General features: G+C 41.8%; 1 protein-coding gene across 1 annotated transcript; it reads left to right on the top strand.

The window, feature by feature from the left end:
- Positions 1 to 1210: 1210 nt before the first annotated feature.
- Positions 1211 to 16639, top strand: PSMD6 (proteasome 26S subunit, non-ATPase 6). Its single transcript, XM_032411691.1, has 8 exons — positions 1211 to 1436; positions 2104 to 2309; positions 5865 to 6010; positions 6259 to 6478; positions 6600 to 6708; positions 11317 to 11485; positions 16243 to 16320; positions 16433 to 16639. Exons 1-8 carry the CDS (start codon positions 1292 to 1294, stop codon positions 16527 to 16529), a joined length of 1170 nt encoding a protein of 389 aa, XP_032267582.1. The 5' UTR covers positions 1211 to 1291; the 3' UTR covers positions 16530 to 16639.
- The last annotated feature ends 1135 nt before the right edge of the window (positions 16640 to 17774 follow it).

Here is a 17774-nt window from a genome sequence, read left to right as displayed (position 1 = left end):
TATCAGGTACAAGTATAGAATGATCCTATTAACATATCTAGGTGCCTTTCAGTGAAGCTAAGTGTCTCTAGAGTGTAAGTTCCACAAGGACAAGGTCTTGTGTTCTTCACTGCTGGGTCGCAGGTGCCTGGAACCGCCCCTAGTACTTTGCAACCACGTAATAAATCTGTTGAATCAATGAACGAAAGATGGTTAGAAAGTTCTTCCCCAAAAGCTTAACATGATGGAGTCCTCATAATGTTTTTCTATGTTCTTTATCGTCCTTTTAGGTGTCTTCAAAATGCTTGTTTTTACCGAAACAAGTAAATCATAAAAAATGTGTGGTATAATGCTTACTGCTGGGACAAATGTGGCAGTCCCAAACGTTTCACTGGCTGTATAAACTGGTTCAATTCTTTTGGAAAACCATGTGACATTAAATATTCAAAACTCACAGAACATTCCTACCTTTTGTCTATTAATCCTGCATGGGAATTTATGCTTAGGGGAAAAAAAAAAAACTGTAAAATACCAAATGACCTGTGATGTTCATCTCAGGTTTTATATTAAGAAAATAACAACTCTGGACGACCTCAAGGGACCTGTAATGGAAGGAAGAATAAAAGTAAATTATGGCAAATTCACTGGATGGAATTTCACGTGACCATTACCAAGTCTGAAGACTGTAGTTACAAGAACAAAAAGAGGCTGAAAATGCAGGCATGCAATGATTTAAATTATGCATAAACAACATATTAATGTTGTGGCATTTTCTTAGACTGGCGGAACATGGGTTTTAGAGCTGTGCACAGAGGCTTTTATTTCTGCATTGCTAAATAGCTGATACACAATCTTGCTCAGGCAAAGAGGAAGGACTCCACAAATTTTAGAGTCTGTTTTTATTGTTGGTGATGGTGATGGGATGATGATGATATTTTCAAAAATTTCAAAAGCTTGCCAGCTCCTGTCAGTTACGAACAGGATGAAAAGTAGACTAGCTAAAAAGGGAGGGAGGGAGAGTTTCGGAAAATGGATCTTCCCAGTTGGGCGGCACGTATCCTGGGACTGTCTGTCGCGGCCAGGAGCGAGGGAAAGCCGTTCGTGACCACACGGGGGCGCCGGCGCTCAGGCCGGGTGAGGTGTTCCGAAGCCTGTCCAGCAGAAGGCGCTGCTGGCGGAGGCTGGCCCGGGACCGGAAGCCGGGCCGGAGGCGGCCGGGCGCCCTCGCCGACTCCTCCCGCTTCCGCTGCCGCAGCCGCCGCGAGTCCGCGCCGACTTGCCGTCCGCCCCCAGCTGTTACCCCGCCGCCGAGATGCCGCTGGAGAACCTAGAGGAGGAGGGTCTGCCCAAGAACCCCGACCTGCGCATTGCGCAGCTGCGCTTCCTGCTCAGCCTGCCCGAGCACCGCGGGGACGCGGCCGTGCGCGACGAGCTGATGGCGGCCGTCCGGGATAATAGTGAGGCCCGCGCGAGCGCCGAGTCAGCGGCCTAGGCCTGGGCTGGCCCCGCGCCCCGGAGCCTGCGGGCATTTTCCCCGAAGGGGCTCCGGGCTTGGGTGGGGGGTGTCCTCGGGGCCCTCCAGCCTTGCTCTCGGTTGGGGGGGGGTCTGCATCCGTGGGGGCCCTTCTCTGAAAGCAGCTTTGGGGGGATATGCCGAGGGATCGAGCTCCGAGCCAGGCCCGGAGGAGAGGCTCAGGACTTGCTGTTCTTAGCGGCCGGGCCCGGGCTGGGGCAGCCCTGTAGGAGAGGTCAGCTGTCCGCATGACGGGGTGGAGTGGGGCCGGTGCCCCTGGGCTGTGTAGACTTGAACATAGATGTCTGAGGATGTGTCTAAGCCGTCTCCCAGCAGCAGACGTCTACGTTTTGCCAAGCTCTTTGCCAGGCTCTTCTGTCCCATGCCTTCCTGGTCACAGGGAGGAGAGTGGTGGATGAGCCGACGGGGGGGGTGGTGGTGTGTGTGTGTGTGTGTGTGTGTGTGTGTCACGGGGTCACGGGGAGGAGAGTGGTGGATGAGCCGACGGGTGTGTGTGTGTGTGTGTGCGTGTGTAAGAAGGGGGTGGACACTGATTTTGAGGGCACCAGGGGCGCCGGCTTGTAAGTCCTGTCCCTCTTTTTGGCTCTCAGACATGGCTCCTTATTACGAAGCCTTGTGCAAATCCCTCGACTGGCAGATGGACACGGACCTGCTCAATAAAATGAAGAAGGCGAACGAGGAAGAGTTGAAACGTTTGGACGAGGAGCTGGAAGATGCAGAGAAGAATCTGGGAGAGAGCGAAATCCGGGATGCCATGATGGCCAAGGCCGAGTACCTGTGCCGGATAGGCGACAAGGTGAGTGGAGACGGTCCCCGCAGAGAGGCACTATTTCAAAAATTCACTTCCTTTAAAAAAAACCAGCGCAAAGGTAATGTGCTTACCTGGCCTAGCGAATCAGCACAAAAATGAGTCAAGAAAAAGTTCTCTTTCTATCCCCTGTCCAGCCGGGTGTGTGTGTTCTTCTCTTTGTCCACGCCAGTAAAACTTAAGGGCTCTTGCAAAGATTTGTTGGTTTACTGCTCTTACAAAATTGGGATCATTCTTAGTAGTGCACTTCTCTCACGTTGGTTGGAAAGCACTGGTTCTGTTGAATTTTAAAAAATTATTTATACAAGTAATAGTCTCCTTATAAGAAACTGAACATTAGAGTTAATGCTGAAGTTCTGTTTGATTTTTCTTTATTCCCTATCTCCTCAAAGGTGAGCATTTTAAGTTGTTTTATTATATATTTACAGGCACGTAAATTAGGTAGTATTATATTTTAAAAAATTGATTTTGGGGCGCCTGGGTGGCTCAGTTGGTTAAGCGACTGCCTTCGGCTCAGGTCATGATCCTGGAGTCCCGGGATCGAGTCCCGCATCGGGCTCCCTGCTCGGCAGGGAGTCTGCTTCTCCCTCTCCCACTCCCCCCTCTTGTGCTCTCTCTCTCTCTCATTCTCTCTCTCAAATAAAAATAAAAAAAATAAAAAATAAAAAAAAATAAAAAAAAATAAAAAATTGATTTTGGGGGCACCTACCTGGCTGTCAGTGGAGCGCGTGACCCTTGGTCTCGGGGTCGTGAATTTGAGCCCCATGTAGAGATTAAAAAAAAAAAAATGAGGGCGCCTGGGTGGCTCAGATGGTTAAGCGTCTGCCTTCGGCTCAGGTCATGATCTCAGGGTCCTGGGATTGAGCCCCGCATCGGCGGGAAGCCTGCTTCTCCCTCTCCCACTCCCCCTGCTTGTGTTCCCTCTCTCGCTGTGTCTCTGTCAAATAAATAAAATCTTTAAAAAAAAAAAAAATGAAATACAAAAAAGGTGGGTTTTTTTTAGTAAGTGGGCCTACAGTGAACTCATGTTGTCCTGTTTACTTTTTCATTCAGCATTGAATCGTGACCTTTCCACGTTAATGTGTATAACCGGGATACGTCTTCTGGTCAGCTGCTAGCTAGTCCATTGTAAGGCTGTGCTAGAGTTTACTTAACTCTTGAGCTGTTGGTGGACATGGATGTTGTTTTCAGCTGTTCTTGCTAGTACAAGCTGCTGATGGAGAAACCTGCCTGAATGTGCCTCCTTGTGGATATATGCTAATGTTCTCTAGGGTGTATTCTGGGAAATGGAATTGTTGGGACAAGGAAGGACTTTTGTCTTAATATATGTGGCCATTTCTTCCAGTAGTGGCCAACCTGATCGGTACTTTCCTATCACTGCATGAGACGGATGTCCACAGGTATTACATCTTTTGAATTTAATTTAGCAGTTGTGTTAATAGTGGTTAGGAGGATGGGCTTTGAATGTCATTAATTTTAAGCAGTGCATCCTGAAGTATTTACATGACAGATGTCATGGCATCAATATAAAAAAGTATTAGTATGAGTTCTTGGATCAGATTGCCTGGGTTAAAGTTCTGGTTTCAGTAATACCATTTCCTGGACCCTCCGTTTCCTCAGCTGTAAAATATGGTAACAACAGTTCCTGCTTAATGAGGATTAAACATAGGGGCAGAGAGCTCAAATGTTAGTGATAAGAACTATTATTTTAGGTTTGTTTATTTTTTAAAAGATTTTATTTGCCAGAGAGAGAGAGTGAGCGCACAAGTGGGGAGCGGAAGGCAGAGGGAGAAGCAGGCTCCCCAATGAGCAGGGAGCCCGATGCGGGACCCTGGGATCATGACCTGAGCCAAAGGTAGACGCTCAAGCAACTGAGCCACCCAGGCATCCCATTTTAGGTTTAAAACAAGATTTTTCTTATTGTAAATTTAAGATTTGGTCACTGTAAAAATTTGGGAAATACAGAACAACTTAAAAATAGCTAATGGGGGGGCGCCTGGGTGGCTCAGTCGTTGAGCGTCTGCCTTCGGCTCAGGTCATGATCCCAGGGTCCTGGGATCGAGCCCAGCATTGGGCTCCCTGCTCAGTGGGAAGCCTGCTTCTCCCTCTCCCACTCCCCCTGCTTGTGTTCCCTCTCTCGCTGTGTCTCTCTCTGTCAAATAAATAAATAAAATCTTTAAAAAAAAAAAAAAATAGCTAATGGGGGTGCCTGGGTGATTCAGTTGGTTGAGCGTCGGACTCTTGATTTCAGCTTCGGTCATGATCTCAGGGTCCTGAGATCCAGCCCCATGACGACGGGCTTTGCACTCAGCAGGGCGTCTGCTTGAGGATTTTCTCCCTCTGTCCCTCTACCATGAGTGTGCGCTGTCTCTCTCTCAAATGAATAAATGTTTTTAAAAAAATAGCCAACAGTTTGTGTGGTTTTCTCAGTTGTGTGATGTGATTTGGTTTTAAAGAGGATACATTATTAGATGTGAATGAGAAACTTAAAGCTTTTGATTCTGGATTTGAGGAATTTCAACAAGAACATGCTTGAGTCAATATCAGGAGTTACATTGGTGATGTGCTCATGTCATTTTCCATGTTAAGTAGCATTTTTCTAAAAAGAAGAGCTTTCTTTTTTTCTCTCCTGTTTACTCTCATTTTAAATATATTATTAACTTATTCAATGGATTTTTATTATTCGCTGTGTTACCATTGCTCACAGTCATTACTCTTTATGGTACTCATCTTGTTACAGGCATGTTAGTGGAAGCTCCTTCAAGAAGTCTTCTTTGTTTGACATCTCCTTGGTCTTCCTTATTTTCTCACACAACAAGCTGTTACAGGCTCACCTGTTATTTTTACTCTTCAAACCTGGAATCATCCATTTCTCCAAGGATCCTTGGTTTCTTTTAGCATGTGGGGGGCGGGGAGTTGTATTTAGAAACCAAGATCTGAGTGCCAGGTGTGCCCATTACTGTCTTACTAACTTGTGAGGTGTAACTTACAATTACATAAACCCAGACACAGACTAAGAATTACCACATATAGACAAATGATTTTATTCATGTTTGTGTCTTTAAAGCAATAGAAACATTTTATTCCACAATATTTTAACACAGACTTATATATTTAAATACTCCTTTGTATTCTCATGGTCAGTGACTAAGGTAAAGCTTCCGTTACCCTTAAAGTAGTGTGATAATTTACAGGATAGTGATATAATAAATTGTGATTAAGGGGGAAAATGCTGAATATGTACAACAAAGAATGTTGAAACAATTGAGAATAAATTGTGAATGTTTTTCTTATATTATTTTTTAGACTGTTAAGTATATGCTTAGGCATATCTGATGTATTTTTTATAGTTTATACAAGTGGAGAGAAAAGTATAATGAACCCCACCCCCCCATGCAGTTATCACCCAGCTTCAACGTTACCAGTTCGTGGTTATCTTATTCCTACCTATTCCCTCTACCCCTTGTTAAGAGAATTCCAGACAGCTGATAGCATTTGAAACTTTTAACCTTTTCTCACCTGTTGCCTTGGTTCTCTTGACAGGAGGGTGCTCTGACAGCCTTTCGCAAGACATATGACAAAACTGTGGCCTTGGGTCACCGACTGGATATTGTGTTCTATCTTCTTAGGATTGGATTATTTTATATGGATAATGATCTCATCACACGAAACACAGAGAAGGCCAAAAGGTACTTTTTAATGATGGCGATATATTCCCTGTAAATTATGCTATAAATAAGAAACCGATGTAAGAAATTTACCTATTTTATTTACAACTAGTAAATTAGGTCAAATAATTGATGTGCTTTTTAGTAAAATATTTTCTTTAAATATTGCCTTCTGATTCAAGTTGTTTTCTGTTTGAAAAGAACACAACACTTACAAAAGGTGGCCTTGTCTGTTTCCAGATTGTGACCTTACTATTTTTTATTTATAGCTTAATAGAGGAAGGAGGAGATTGGGACAGGAGAAATCGCCTAAAGGTATATCAAGGTCTTTACTGTGTGGCTATTCGTGATTTCAAACAGGCAGCTGAACTCTTCCTTGACACAGTGTCAACATTCACATCCTATGAACTTATGGATTATAAGACCTTTGTGACTTACACTGTCTACGTCAGCATGATTGCCTTAGAAAGACCAGATCTCAGGGAAAAGGTAATGCCTGAATCTTTAATACTCATATTTAGAAATTACTCCAAACTTTTCTAACCTAAATACACCTTAAAGCATACATTTGTGTGTTTTTTGTTTTTGTTGTTTTTTTTTTCATTTGTAGGTGATTAAAGGAGCCGAGATCCTCGAGGTGCTGCATAGCCTTCCAGCGGTCCGGCAGTACCTGTTTTCACTCTATGAGTGTCGTTACTCAGTTTTCTTCCAGTCCTTAGGTGAGGATAGAGCTGCTCATTTCAGTGATCTTTGTCTTAATCCTGATCCTGTATGCAGATAACTAAGATGATTGTTCACATATGTGACAGACCGTGCAGGTCTTTGCTGCAGGTCTTTGATTACTGTGGCTCCATTTTTTTGCCCCTTTTTGTTTAGAAGGGGGGGGTTAGCAGACTGACTGTTTTTATATGGCCCAAGAGGTAAGATTGATGTTTACGCTGTTAAAGGTTTGTTTAGAAAAATTTTTTTGAAGATTTATTTATGTTAGAGAGCAGGGGGAAGGGCAGAGGAAGAGGGAGAGAGAATCACACGCGGGGCTCTGTCTGACAACCCTGAGATCATGACCTGGGCCGAAATCAAGAGTCAGACGCTTACCCAACTGAGCCACCCAGGCTCCCCAATGCTTGGTCTATTTTTGAAGTGGGTTTTGGCCCAGTGTTTATGGAATTCATACTACTTGCCCTGTGTAATGTGGGAACCAGGGCCCTTCGCGTATGATGAGTTACCTGCCTGGCCTCAGTTTCTGAAATGTATACACAGGTGCATTTGCACACAAGATCGTATTGCAGAATTACTGTTCAAATGTGGGGCCTTTCCCTTCTTCACTCAGAATGAATCCCTTCCCTGCATTCCTGGGGAGCTCTCATTTTATGCTCCCTTTTTTACTTGATATATAAATATAAAATTCACCAGTTTAAAATGTGTAAAATGTGGTGGCTTTATCATCTTGACAAGGCTGTGCCGTCATCATCACTAATTCCTGAACATCTTCACTGCAAAAGGAACTCTGTTCCCATTGAGCAGTCACTTCCTGTTCCTCCCCCAGCTACCACTGATCTATCTCCATAGATTTGTGTGTTCTTACTCTCACATTTCATATGAATGGCATCATATCTGTGCGGCACTCTGTGCCTGGTTCCTTTTCCCTAACATCATCCTTTCTTGGGTCATCCGTGCTTTGGCATGTCTCAGTGCTCCATTTCGTTTTATGGCTGAATGATACTCCATTATATGGAAATACCACATTTTTATAATCCCTTCTTCCATTGATGGACGTCTGGTTGTGTCCCCTTTTTGGCTGTAAGGAACATTTGTCTACGTTTTGTATAGACCTATGGTTTTTCTCTTGGGGGTGTGTGTATATTTAGTAGTGGAGCTGCTGGGTCATACAGTAACGCTTTGATTAACCTTTTGAGGAACTGCTAAACTGTTTTCCAAAGCAGTTACACCATTTTACATTCCCACCAGCAGTGTGTGTGTGTGTTTCAGTCTCCTCACATCCCATACTTGTTGTTGTGTCTTTTTGATTATAGGCTTCTTACTGGGTGTGTAAGTGGTATATGGTGGTTTTGATTGGCATTTCTCTGATCTCTCTGATGTTGAACCTCTTTTGTGTGCTTTTTGGTCATATGCCCCATTTTAAAATAGTATGTTATTTTGTGATTCTTTCTGTTTGTTCCTTCTACTAACTGGAATTATTGGAAGCAGGTTGTTTTTTTTTTTTTTTATCTTCGTAAGGAACTGGACGCCAGCACATTGCCTGTACATTATTGCGTGCTCTGTGCAAATCTGCTGCGTTGGTTAATTTAAGAGGAAAGTGAGGAAAACATGAAATGAAATTCATGGCTTTGGGAAACCTTTGAATTGTTTAGATATTAATCTTTTCCTACTGTCCCCATTCCTAACAGCAATCTTTTATTTGAATACTGTGGGTGAAACTTATCTCTACCAAATGTATACATTTCCCAGATATTTTATTTTTTTAAAGATTTTATTTGACAGACACAGCGAGAGAGGGAACACAAGCAGGGCGAGTGGGAGAGGGAGAAGCAGGCTTCCCGCTGAGCAGGGAGCCCGATGCAGGGCTCGACCCCAGGACCCTGAGATCATGACCAGAGCGGAAGGCAGACGCTTAACTGACTGAGCCACCCAGGCGCCCCTCCCAGACATTTTAAATGCAGAAAACAGGATAAATTTTCTTTGATGATAGTCATCATTATTTGTATCCTTTATTCTCTCTAGTGTACTGAGACATGTAGGATTTATTTGGTTTTGTGAGCCTGTTTGCTTCCCTGAATATTCATAATGTATGTACTTTAAAATATTTCATCTGGAAAAGGAAACTGCATCCTATCCTAGGTAATACCCAATTGTTTTTAAAATTAAAAATAGAGAAGGCCCTGTTCCCAAATCCATACACATGTTCACTCACAAAATTCTTCCAGAGATAACCATTTTAAGATTTTATGTATCTTTCCAAACCTTTTGTTCATTTAAATGCACTTTAAGAAATGGGAAAACAATATGCCAAAAACCCAGGGTTATACATACCCATGGAAAAATTTCACACTGTCCTATGAAGAAGAAAAAGGCTCTCCCTAACCTGTCAAGAGTCCTTTCTCTAGAGGTGACTGCCACTATCAAGTTTCAAGTGTGTCCTACAGGGACATTTGTATCCAGAGATACAAGCACGTAACACCATTAAACATATGTGGGTGTATTTTACGTGCTGTTTTCTAAGTGGCTTTTTTTCTCTTCACGATATAATGCAAGTATCTTTTCATGACTCTATAAAAATAGTTGGTCATTGAGTCAGTAAGTATTTTTAAGTAGTTGTCCTGTGTCAGACACTGCGGATGTAGTGGTAAATCGAACAGGTGGAGCTCCTTGGAGCTTCTAGTTATCCTTTTAGAAGACCTTCTATTTCAGTGTGTTGGATGTGCCATAATTTATCCTCTAGATAAAAAAAATTACGCTGTTTACAGTTTTCTTCTATTGTGAGCAACTTTGTTTTGAACATTCTCTTATAATTCATCTTTTCTACTTCCTTACTTCGTTAAGAAAAAAATCCAAGAAAGTGAATTTTACAAAGTGGAAATACATTACATCTTGATCACTGTTGCCCTCCAGCAATATTGTGCCAATTTATATTTACGCAATTTTTTTCTGAAGTATAACTGAGATACAATGTCAATTTCAGATGTACAACATAGTGATTTGATGTTTATATACATTTTAAAATGATGACCCATATAAATGTAGTTACCATCTGTCACCATACAAAGTTAATACATTACTATGTTCCCTATGCTGATTAATGTATAGTTTCACAGTTTTTACTTCTTTTAATTTACATCGATTTTTTTTTTAAAGATTTTATTTTTAATCTCTGCACCCATCGTGGGGCTCAAACTTATGACCCCAAGATCAAGAGTTGCACAGTCCGACTGAGCCAGCGAGGTGCGCCCCTCAATTTACATCATTTGAAGAGAGCCTTCCCCCCCACCCCCTCCCCCCCTCCACTCTTAGCCAGTCTGAGAGGAGAAAAATACATTCATATTTTACTCATTTCTTGCTTGTTTCCAAGGACAGTTTTTATTGAACTCTTGAGTCTTCTTTTAAATGGCACATAAATGACAGAAGAAAATATTTTATGTTCGGCTTATGAATGTGACCCATCCTGACCAACATTTTTCTTCCCATTCTCTACCATAGATTTTCTTACTGTATTTTTTTTCCAGTTTTATTGAGATCTGACATAAAGTTTAAGCTGTACAACATAATGACTTGATGTTTATGCATTTCTTTTGTGAGAATGAGCATCATCTCATTTTAAGGCCATTGATTTCCGTGTTGCTAAACCATGTGTAGCCTTACTCATCCTTATCTCTTTTGATGTTGAGCAACCTTTGCATCTTGCCACAATTTTGTTCTCTTGAACAATAACACAGCCTTGTTTCCCCCCGACCTACAACCTCATCCTTCGTTAGACCTCTCAGTGACTGCCTCAGACTTGGTCATTGCCCTTGTCTCCATCTTCATTCTATCATCAAATATATCTGGATGGCAGTGATTCCCAAAATCATGTCTCCAGCCCCAGACTTTTCAGTGAGTGCCAGACCCATACTTAAATATCTCCTTGGTATCTTCACTTGGATGCACAGGTGAATCCACTTGAACACTGTGAATCTCCCTTGCCCTGACCCCTCCAAAAAAATCTCCAAAACCAGAAAACAAAAATTCTTCTCCAGGGATTTGCTTCTTGTTAAAGCCAGAGACACAAGTCTATTTTTGATTCTTTTGTCTTGCTCACCTTCCATATCCCTGTAGCTGCCCCCCCCCTGCTGCTTTATACCAAATCTGTCCTCCTTTCTCTTCTGGGCTGAGCCTGGCTCTTCCCACGGTGGGGGTGGGGGGGTGGGGGGGTGGAGAGGGATGACAACAACTTCTGCATTATTTGCATTGCTCTGTGCCTCCTGCTGTTTGCCTGGCTCCTCTGAGAGGTCTTCCTTGTCCACCCCAATCCAGCGGAAGGCCTCCTAGTCGCCCTGTCACTCTTATTTTCAACACAGAATTTGTTACTAAGAGTATTTTGTTTATTCATCTCTCTGCTCTTTGAAAATTTAGTTTCTGTGGCAGCAGGGATCTTGTCTTTTGGTTTACTGCCATATCCTCACTATTCTGAGTAGTGATACATAGTAGTTATTTAGTAAAATAATTTGTATTTGTTTGGATTGCTGATCAGTATCCTCTGTACATTTTACCATTCAGTCTTAGTTATTTCTAAAAGCTCTATCTCTTATAATTTGTCGTCTTATTCATTGCAGCTATTGTGGAACAGGAAATGAAAAAGGACTGGCTTTTTGCTCCTCACTATCGATACTATGTCAGAGAAATGAGAATTCATGCATACAGCCAGCTGCTGGAATCCTATAGGTCATTAACTCTTGGCTATATGGCAGAAGCCTTTGGTGTTGGTGTGGAATTCATTGATCAGTAAGTATAAATAATAATATGTTAATGCATATCTCTTAAAGTTATTTAATGTCTCAGCTTGTACATTTTCTCCATTTACATTGCTTCCCTCAATTATAAAAAAAAAAATTTTTCTCTAAACATTATCAGAATAATCATCTGTCATCTGCCTTCATGATGTGCCCCTTTTATTAACAGCTGGGAATACTGAGTTGTAGAGTGGTTAAGTCAGACCAGGTGTTATGACAGGAGAATTCTGTCCCTTCTTTGTGGACCACACTGCTGTTAATGGTGGTGACTCCTAGAGGCCACTCTCATGTTTCACATTAAGGTCATATTTTCTCTGCTAATGCCTTCATTGTTTTTGGTTGCTGCTGCAATTCTGGTCACATTAGTTGTTAAAGATGGGACTTTTAGCCCTTAAATCAATGATTCATCAAATACTAAGCCATTACTGTATGGTTGGCATTGTTTAAGTAAGGTCCTTGTCGTCATGGACTTGAGTATTTGATGCTTTTTATATGGGGAGAGTTAGCAAGTAAGCAAATAAATACATAAGGTAATTTCAGATAGAAATGAATCTTGAGATAATACAACAAAAAGATGCGTGTGGCTGCCATGGAGTGGTAGTGGTGGGGGAGGGGCAGCAGTGGGAGACTCAGGCACATGTACGTTTGTGCAGGGCCTGGTAGGCCATGGTATGGAGCTTGGGTTTTAATCTAGGTCCTGTGGGAAGCCATTGGGGGATTTTAAGCATGACAGTGATCAAGCATGAAACCCTACCTTACACAGACCTCGAGGGGACAGGGAGACTTGGTGGGCTGTTGAATGCAGGAGCTCATGGAGCAGCTGTTACGGTGACCTGAACTAGGGTGGTGGGAGTGGAGTGTGGGAGACGTACACAGAGTATGTGCTTTCCTTAGTGTATCTGGATCCGTGGTTCCCAAAGATAGATCTGTTAAGTGCTGGTGGTAGTTTTCAGTGGCCCAAAATGAAAAAGATGGTCATTTGGTAAAATTCAGTGATGGTATATTTCATTTAAAAAAAAAAATTCTCTTTTTAGGGGTTTGATTTTTCTAATTTATTATGAAAAATTTCAAACATGTAGGAAATTCTAAGGAATTAGTGAATTCCCATAAGTGATTGATTCTATAATTAACATGTTGTTGTATCTGCTTTATTACATACGTATCCTGTTTTTTAACCACTCCAGAGTTTCAGACACCAGTACGTAAGATCTGTGTATAACCTAAACTGTCTGGCAGTCACCACCAGGAATCCCCTTATTCTCTTCCTTTGAAAGAAAAAAGGCAGTGATAGTTTTGCATCTTAAAAATTATCCTTACCAAAATAGAAGGCTGGTCTTCCTAGGTTAGTTTTATTTTGGAATTGAACTAATTTTTGAAATTTAAGTCTGGTTACCACTGCCCAAGAGAACTGGTTACTGGGATGGGGGATGGCCATTATGAGTGTGATTCTCATGACTCAGGGGAACGAGTGGCTTACCGTGGTGAGCAGTGCATGAAGAACAGGGTTGGCCTGGCTCCTTGTTCTAGCTGCCACTGAATAGCCCTGTGGCCTTGGTCTGGTTCTGTCCCTTCCTCAGTTTCTTAACTGTGCCTTGGAGGTGATACAGCTTTCACTACTTGGGGGCCATTTGAGGCTCACGTGAAATTTTGGGTAAGATGAACTAAAGCAGGAACATGTCACTTAGACATACTGCAGCCTTCTTGTAAGTCATTACAATGACCTCTGCATTCCAGACGTGGTACGTTTCAGGTGGTATTTCAGTTTTTTCCCTTTATGGTTGCAGACCAGCTCTAAAGGCAAAAGTTGTATAGAGCTCTAATTGTTACCTACTAAGATCTTGTTTTAAATTTCTGATACCCAATTCACATCTGGGTTTTCCCAGATTCTTTTTCTCCTCCCTTATAAAAATCATTTTAGGTGAAATCCTTTTTTAAGGAGGGTCTGATTTGGTAAGTTGAACATAATTCTACACCATTCTTCTACTTCTCTACTTCCTTAGACTCAGTAAGATATTGTCGGGAGAATAGGAAGGGTCCGTTATTTGAGGAAACGCTACTGTTGACAGGTTTAAGGTTAGAAACCCATGCACTGTGTTACACAACTTTGTTGGTAGGTCTTCTGTTTGAAACAAGGGATGCAAATCTGATTGGTAGGTTGTTTGTTCAGTAAATACTCGGGTCATCATTACTGCATACCTTCTGTGTATGAGCCACCACGCTCAGGGCTTGGAGAAATCATGGCTGGGGAAGATGAGTCATCCTGGGATGTGTTTGATTGGCACATAGGGAGATGACAAGTGCTTTGGCTCTAAAGCTGGGAATGGGACTTGAATGGAAACATAGGACATTTGGAGTTAAATTTTGTTGTTGTAACCAGAAAGGAAGCTGTGCCCAGATTATTCTTGATGCATATAGTTCAGAATGAGCATACCTAGGAGTCATTGTATCTGATTGAAGTGCCTGAGAAATGGACACATCCACAGATGCCTTCTGGTGGACCTGTAGACTGGATGTTGCTGCTTTAAGATTTTTTTAAGAAGCTAAGGAAAAAAGTGCTTTCCCAATGGAAGAAATTAGCACAGATACATGTTTTTGAAACCAGTAGCCTAGTTGTCCTGGATAGAGTGTGTGGCAGTATGTACAGGAACTGAGATAGGCAGTGCTTTAAGTGCCAGGCTCTCCTCAAGTAGTCTGGGCAGAGGTTACGGGAAGGCCTCGAGTCCAGTGATGCCGGCACGGGCAGCAGCCTCGCCGTCCGCCTAGGTGTAGACAGTACGGCTCTGAGAATGGGGCAGTCTGTCCTCACCTCAGCAGAGGGCATTCTTGAGTCAGAGTGCATCCCTGGAGCTGCTTTGTAAGTCAGAACCACTTTCAGAGGTTTCCCCCTGTCTCAAGTTTAGGGTGGGACTAGGAAGGCTGTTAGATCTTGTATGATTTTCTCTGTGAACCTCAGTCCCGGAATAATAGTTGCAAATGGATTCCCTGTGGAGATGGAACTATTTAAGTGTCTGGAAAATGAACCCAAGTGTAGAAAGCCACTCAGTAAAAGAACTCAAACAGTTGAAAAAGACTGGACACTGTAGCAACTGGATCGAAATATATTTTGATGGAGAGTATAGAAATAGGGCATGCTCTGTAACTGAACAGTGCTTGCTAGTTTAGGATGACCTCCAGCTTAAGATCTTCCAATAGCAGTAACTTGTCTTTCAGGCTTTTTGAAGCTCATAACCAGATTTTCCAAAATTATACATTTCCTTATTAAAAACACTTTATTAAGAAGAATGAGAAAGCATTAAGAACTAGTTCCTTTTCATAGATTTTTTTTTTTTGGACACAACTAGTACAGAAGGCATAGTGGGTCTCTGGGGCAATTAGTTATGATACTTGACACTTTTAAAGCACAAATCCAAGTAACACACTTTCTCATCTAATTATATTACTTGCTCTCCAGTAAGTGTGAGACATGGTGTTTGTCTCTGACCTTCCTCAACATTCCATTATGCTTTGTTCTCCCTAGAATGATGGCATTTCATTTTAGCTTTAATTTGCATTTTTAATGAGTAAAATTGATCTTTTTTGTGTATGTACTTTGCCTCTGTTTTTAAATGAGCCTTTTGTCTGAAATTTCCCCCCCCCCCCCAATTTATACTGCAAACATCTTCTATCCACGTTGTCGTTTAGTTCGTGACTTGGTTTTGGTGGTATTATCCTATGTGAACATTCTCTGTATGTAACCAGATTTATCAGTTTTTTTTCTAGGATTTGTCTCAAAGCAGCCCTTTCCTGTGGATTTCAAATGGCACTTTTGTTAGAAGAGTCTCTTTTTTGTTTATGTGCTAGGATCAAGATGTTTTAGTATCTGGGAGAGTAACCGGTCATATAATTTTTAACAATTCTATTACAAGTAGATTTTTATTTTAAAGCAGTCATCTTTCCATGTAATGTAAAGTCTTCATATAGCTCTTGTACATTTTTTTTTTTTTTTTAAGATTTTATTTATTTATTTGACAGAGAGAGACACAGTGAGAGAGGGAACACAAGCAAGGGGGAGTGGGAGAGGGAGAAGCAGGCTTCCCGCGGAGCAGAGAGCCCGATATGGGACTTGATCCCAGGACCCTGGGACCATGACCTGAGCCGAAGGCAGTTGCTTAACAACTGAGCCACCCAGGCGCCCACTCTTGTACATTTTTAAGCATTTACTTTTTTTCCTCTTTGTTGGTACACAATCTTTGATAGTGTTTCATTACTCATGCTTATTGAGATTTATGTGTAAGCATGTTCTACCTATCTTAATTTTGAGGTTTGGGTTATGACTACATAGATATTCAGAAATACTTTTTCACAGCAGATTAATATCAGCTGTGCATTCCTGATCCTTATTTATTGTGGCATATTCTTGTCTTAATTTGAAAATCCTGAGCATCATCTGCTGTTTCATTATTATTATTTTTCTGCCTCCAAGTTTTTCTCTGAAGCTTTAAAGATGTGCTTATGAATGATTTCATTCTTTGATATGTACACTCAAATATGAATTTGCCGTTTATTCCAGTAAGTGATTTAATCTTCTGGGATGATCCTGCAGTATGCCCCCGACGATTGTCCCAGCTGCTGCATAGTCAAAAGCGCAGGCGGGAAGCCAACTGAATGTTACCTTGAGAGGAGTGGAAGCATGTATTTAGTGCAGTTTAAGAATTTTGTGTAAGGCTCATACTCTAATGCCCTTCTTTCCCCCCCCCCCCTTAATTGTAGGGAGCTGTCCAGATTTATTGCTGCAGGGAGACTACACTGCAAAATAGATAAAGTAAATGAAATAGTGGAGACCAACAGGTACGTCATTTGTGTGTTAGAATAAGGGGCATTCTTTTAAAAGTAGGTCGACTCTTGTTATGGAGTAATGTGACTGGTAAATAATTCATTTTTTTCTTGAATTTATTTATAGGCCTGATAGCAAGAACTGGCAGTACCAAGAAACTATCAAGAAAGGAGATCTACTACTAAACAGAGTTCAGAAACTTTCCAGAGTAATTAATATGTAAAACCATGTAAACAAAGGATTTCCTTTAGAGATAACTATTTGGAATTTTTATAGTTTACTATGTACCCAGTTCAACTGTATGTATAAAATAAATATTGCATTGTTGTTTCTGTTTCAATTTATTTTTCTTAATATATACCCCTTTTAAGGATAGGGACCAGTAATGTTAAAATAAGGTCATTTTATGTTATTTGAGACTGTAATCCGAGACTACAGTGCCTGAGTTCAAATCAGTAGGGATAATACAAACCCTTCATATCTTACCCAAGTCTCCTGAATTTTAGAAAGAGTACATGCCATATAGTAGTCCATAACTAAACACTTAGGAGGCAACCATAACCTGGATTCCAGAATCTGCCAATCTCACCACTGCTTAAAAACAACCCAAAAAAACCTATGTTGATATTGGCAATGGGATCTTTTCCCCCCAACAAATAGAACTACAGTAAGGAAAACAAAGTTGTTCCTTGTTTTTCTCTTAATTATAATATAAGCTCGGTGAGTCAGATGGGGCTAAGTGCTAGGAAAAAAGAAATCTAAAACCGGATAAAGGAGAGAGTGAGGTAGGGTGTGACAAGCTCTCCCATGGGGTGTCACAGAAGGCCTCTGCTAAGGTGACATTTAAATAGAGGAGGAACATGCAAATATCTGGGCAAAGAAAGAGGGAAAGTCACTGGAGGTTTTAAGCCAAGGGATGGCCTTTGACGTGTCACCGGCTGGAGGGGATGCCTGATGATGGTGTGGACGGGGCAGGCAGCCGACTTTGCTGAAAGATTAGAATGGGGGGGGTTGGGTGAGGAAAAGTCTGGGATGACCCCAAGCTTTTTGGATGCTGACTCTGACAAAGCCATCTGGGTAGAGCTGAGTTAAAAAGAGTGGGAAATGGCATTGTACTGTAAAAGGAAGGGGAGAGAAGTCTGCTTTTGTAGTTTACATGCTGTTTTAGTTATGGGCTGATCGGAAGGATTCATTAACAGCCTCTCAGTCGATGGAAAATAATGTGATACAATTCAACATTCATTCATGATAAACGTAAGTAAACTAGAAATAATGAAGGTTGGGAAATCAAAGCACGCTTGCCAACGGCACAGTTCATGACCGTGCTAGCGTCAGTGTGGTGCTTGGGGGGCGGGGCGGGGGGTGACAGCGCTCTCCTGCGGGCGCCATGGTGGATGGCAGGCTAGTCAATGCTGCATACGCCTTAAGCATTGGAGAATATCCACTTACGGGTCCCCGAAAATGCTTA

This window comes from Phoca vitulina, unplaced genomic scaffold (genome assembly GCF_004348235.1).
Source record: "Phoca vitulina isolate PV1807 unplaced genomic scaffold, GSC_HSeal_1.0 scaffold13, whole genome shotgun sequence".
In the NCBI taxonomy this organism is placed as follows: domain Eukaryota; kingdom Metazoa; phylum Chordata; class Mammalia; order Carnivora; family Phocidae; genus Phoca; species Phoca vitulina.
Note: the sequence above shows the minus strand (reverse complement) of the source record. Positions and strands in the feature narration are given on the sequence as shown.

Excerpts from the sequence above, each read along its gene's own strand:
- PSMD6 (XM_032411691.1), top strand. The coding sequence starts at position 1,292 with ATGCCGCTGGAGAACCTAGAGGAGGAGGGTCTGCCCAAGAACCCCGAC. Across the intron at positions 1,437-2,103 it reads GGCGGCCGTCCGGGATAATA|ACATGGCTCCTTATTACGAA; the intron begins GTGAGGCCCGCG and ends TTTGGCTCTCAG. Across the intron at positions 16,321-16,432 it reads GAAATAGTGGAGACCAACAG|GCCTGATAGCAAGAACTGGC; the intron begins GTACGTCATTTG and ends ATTTATTTATAG.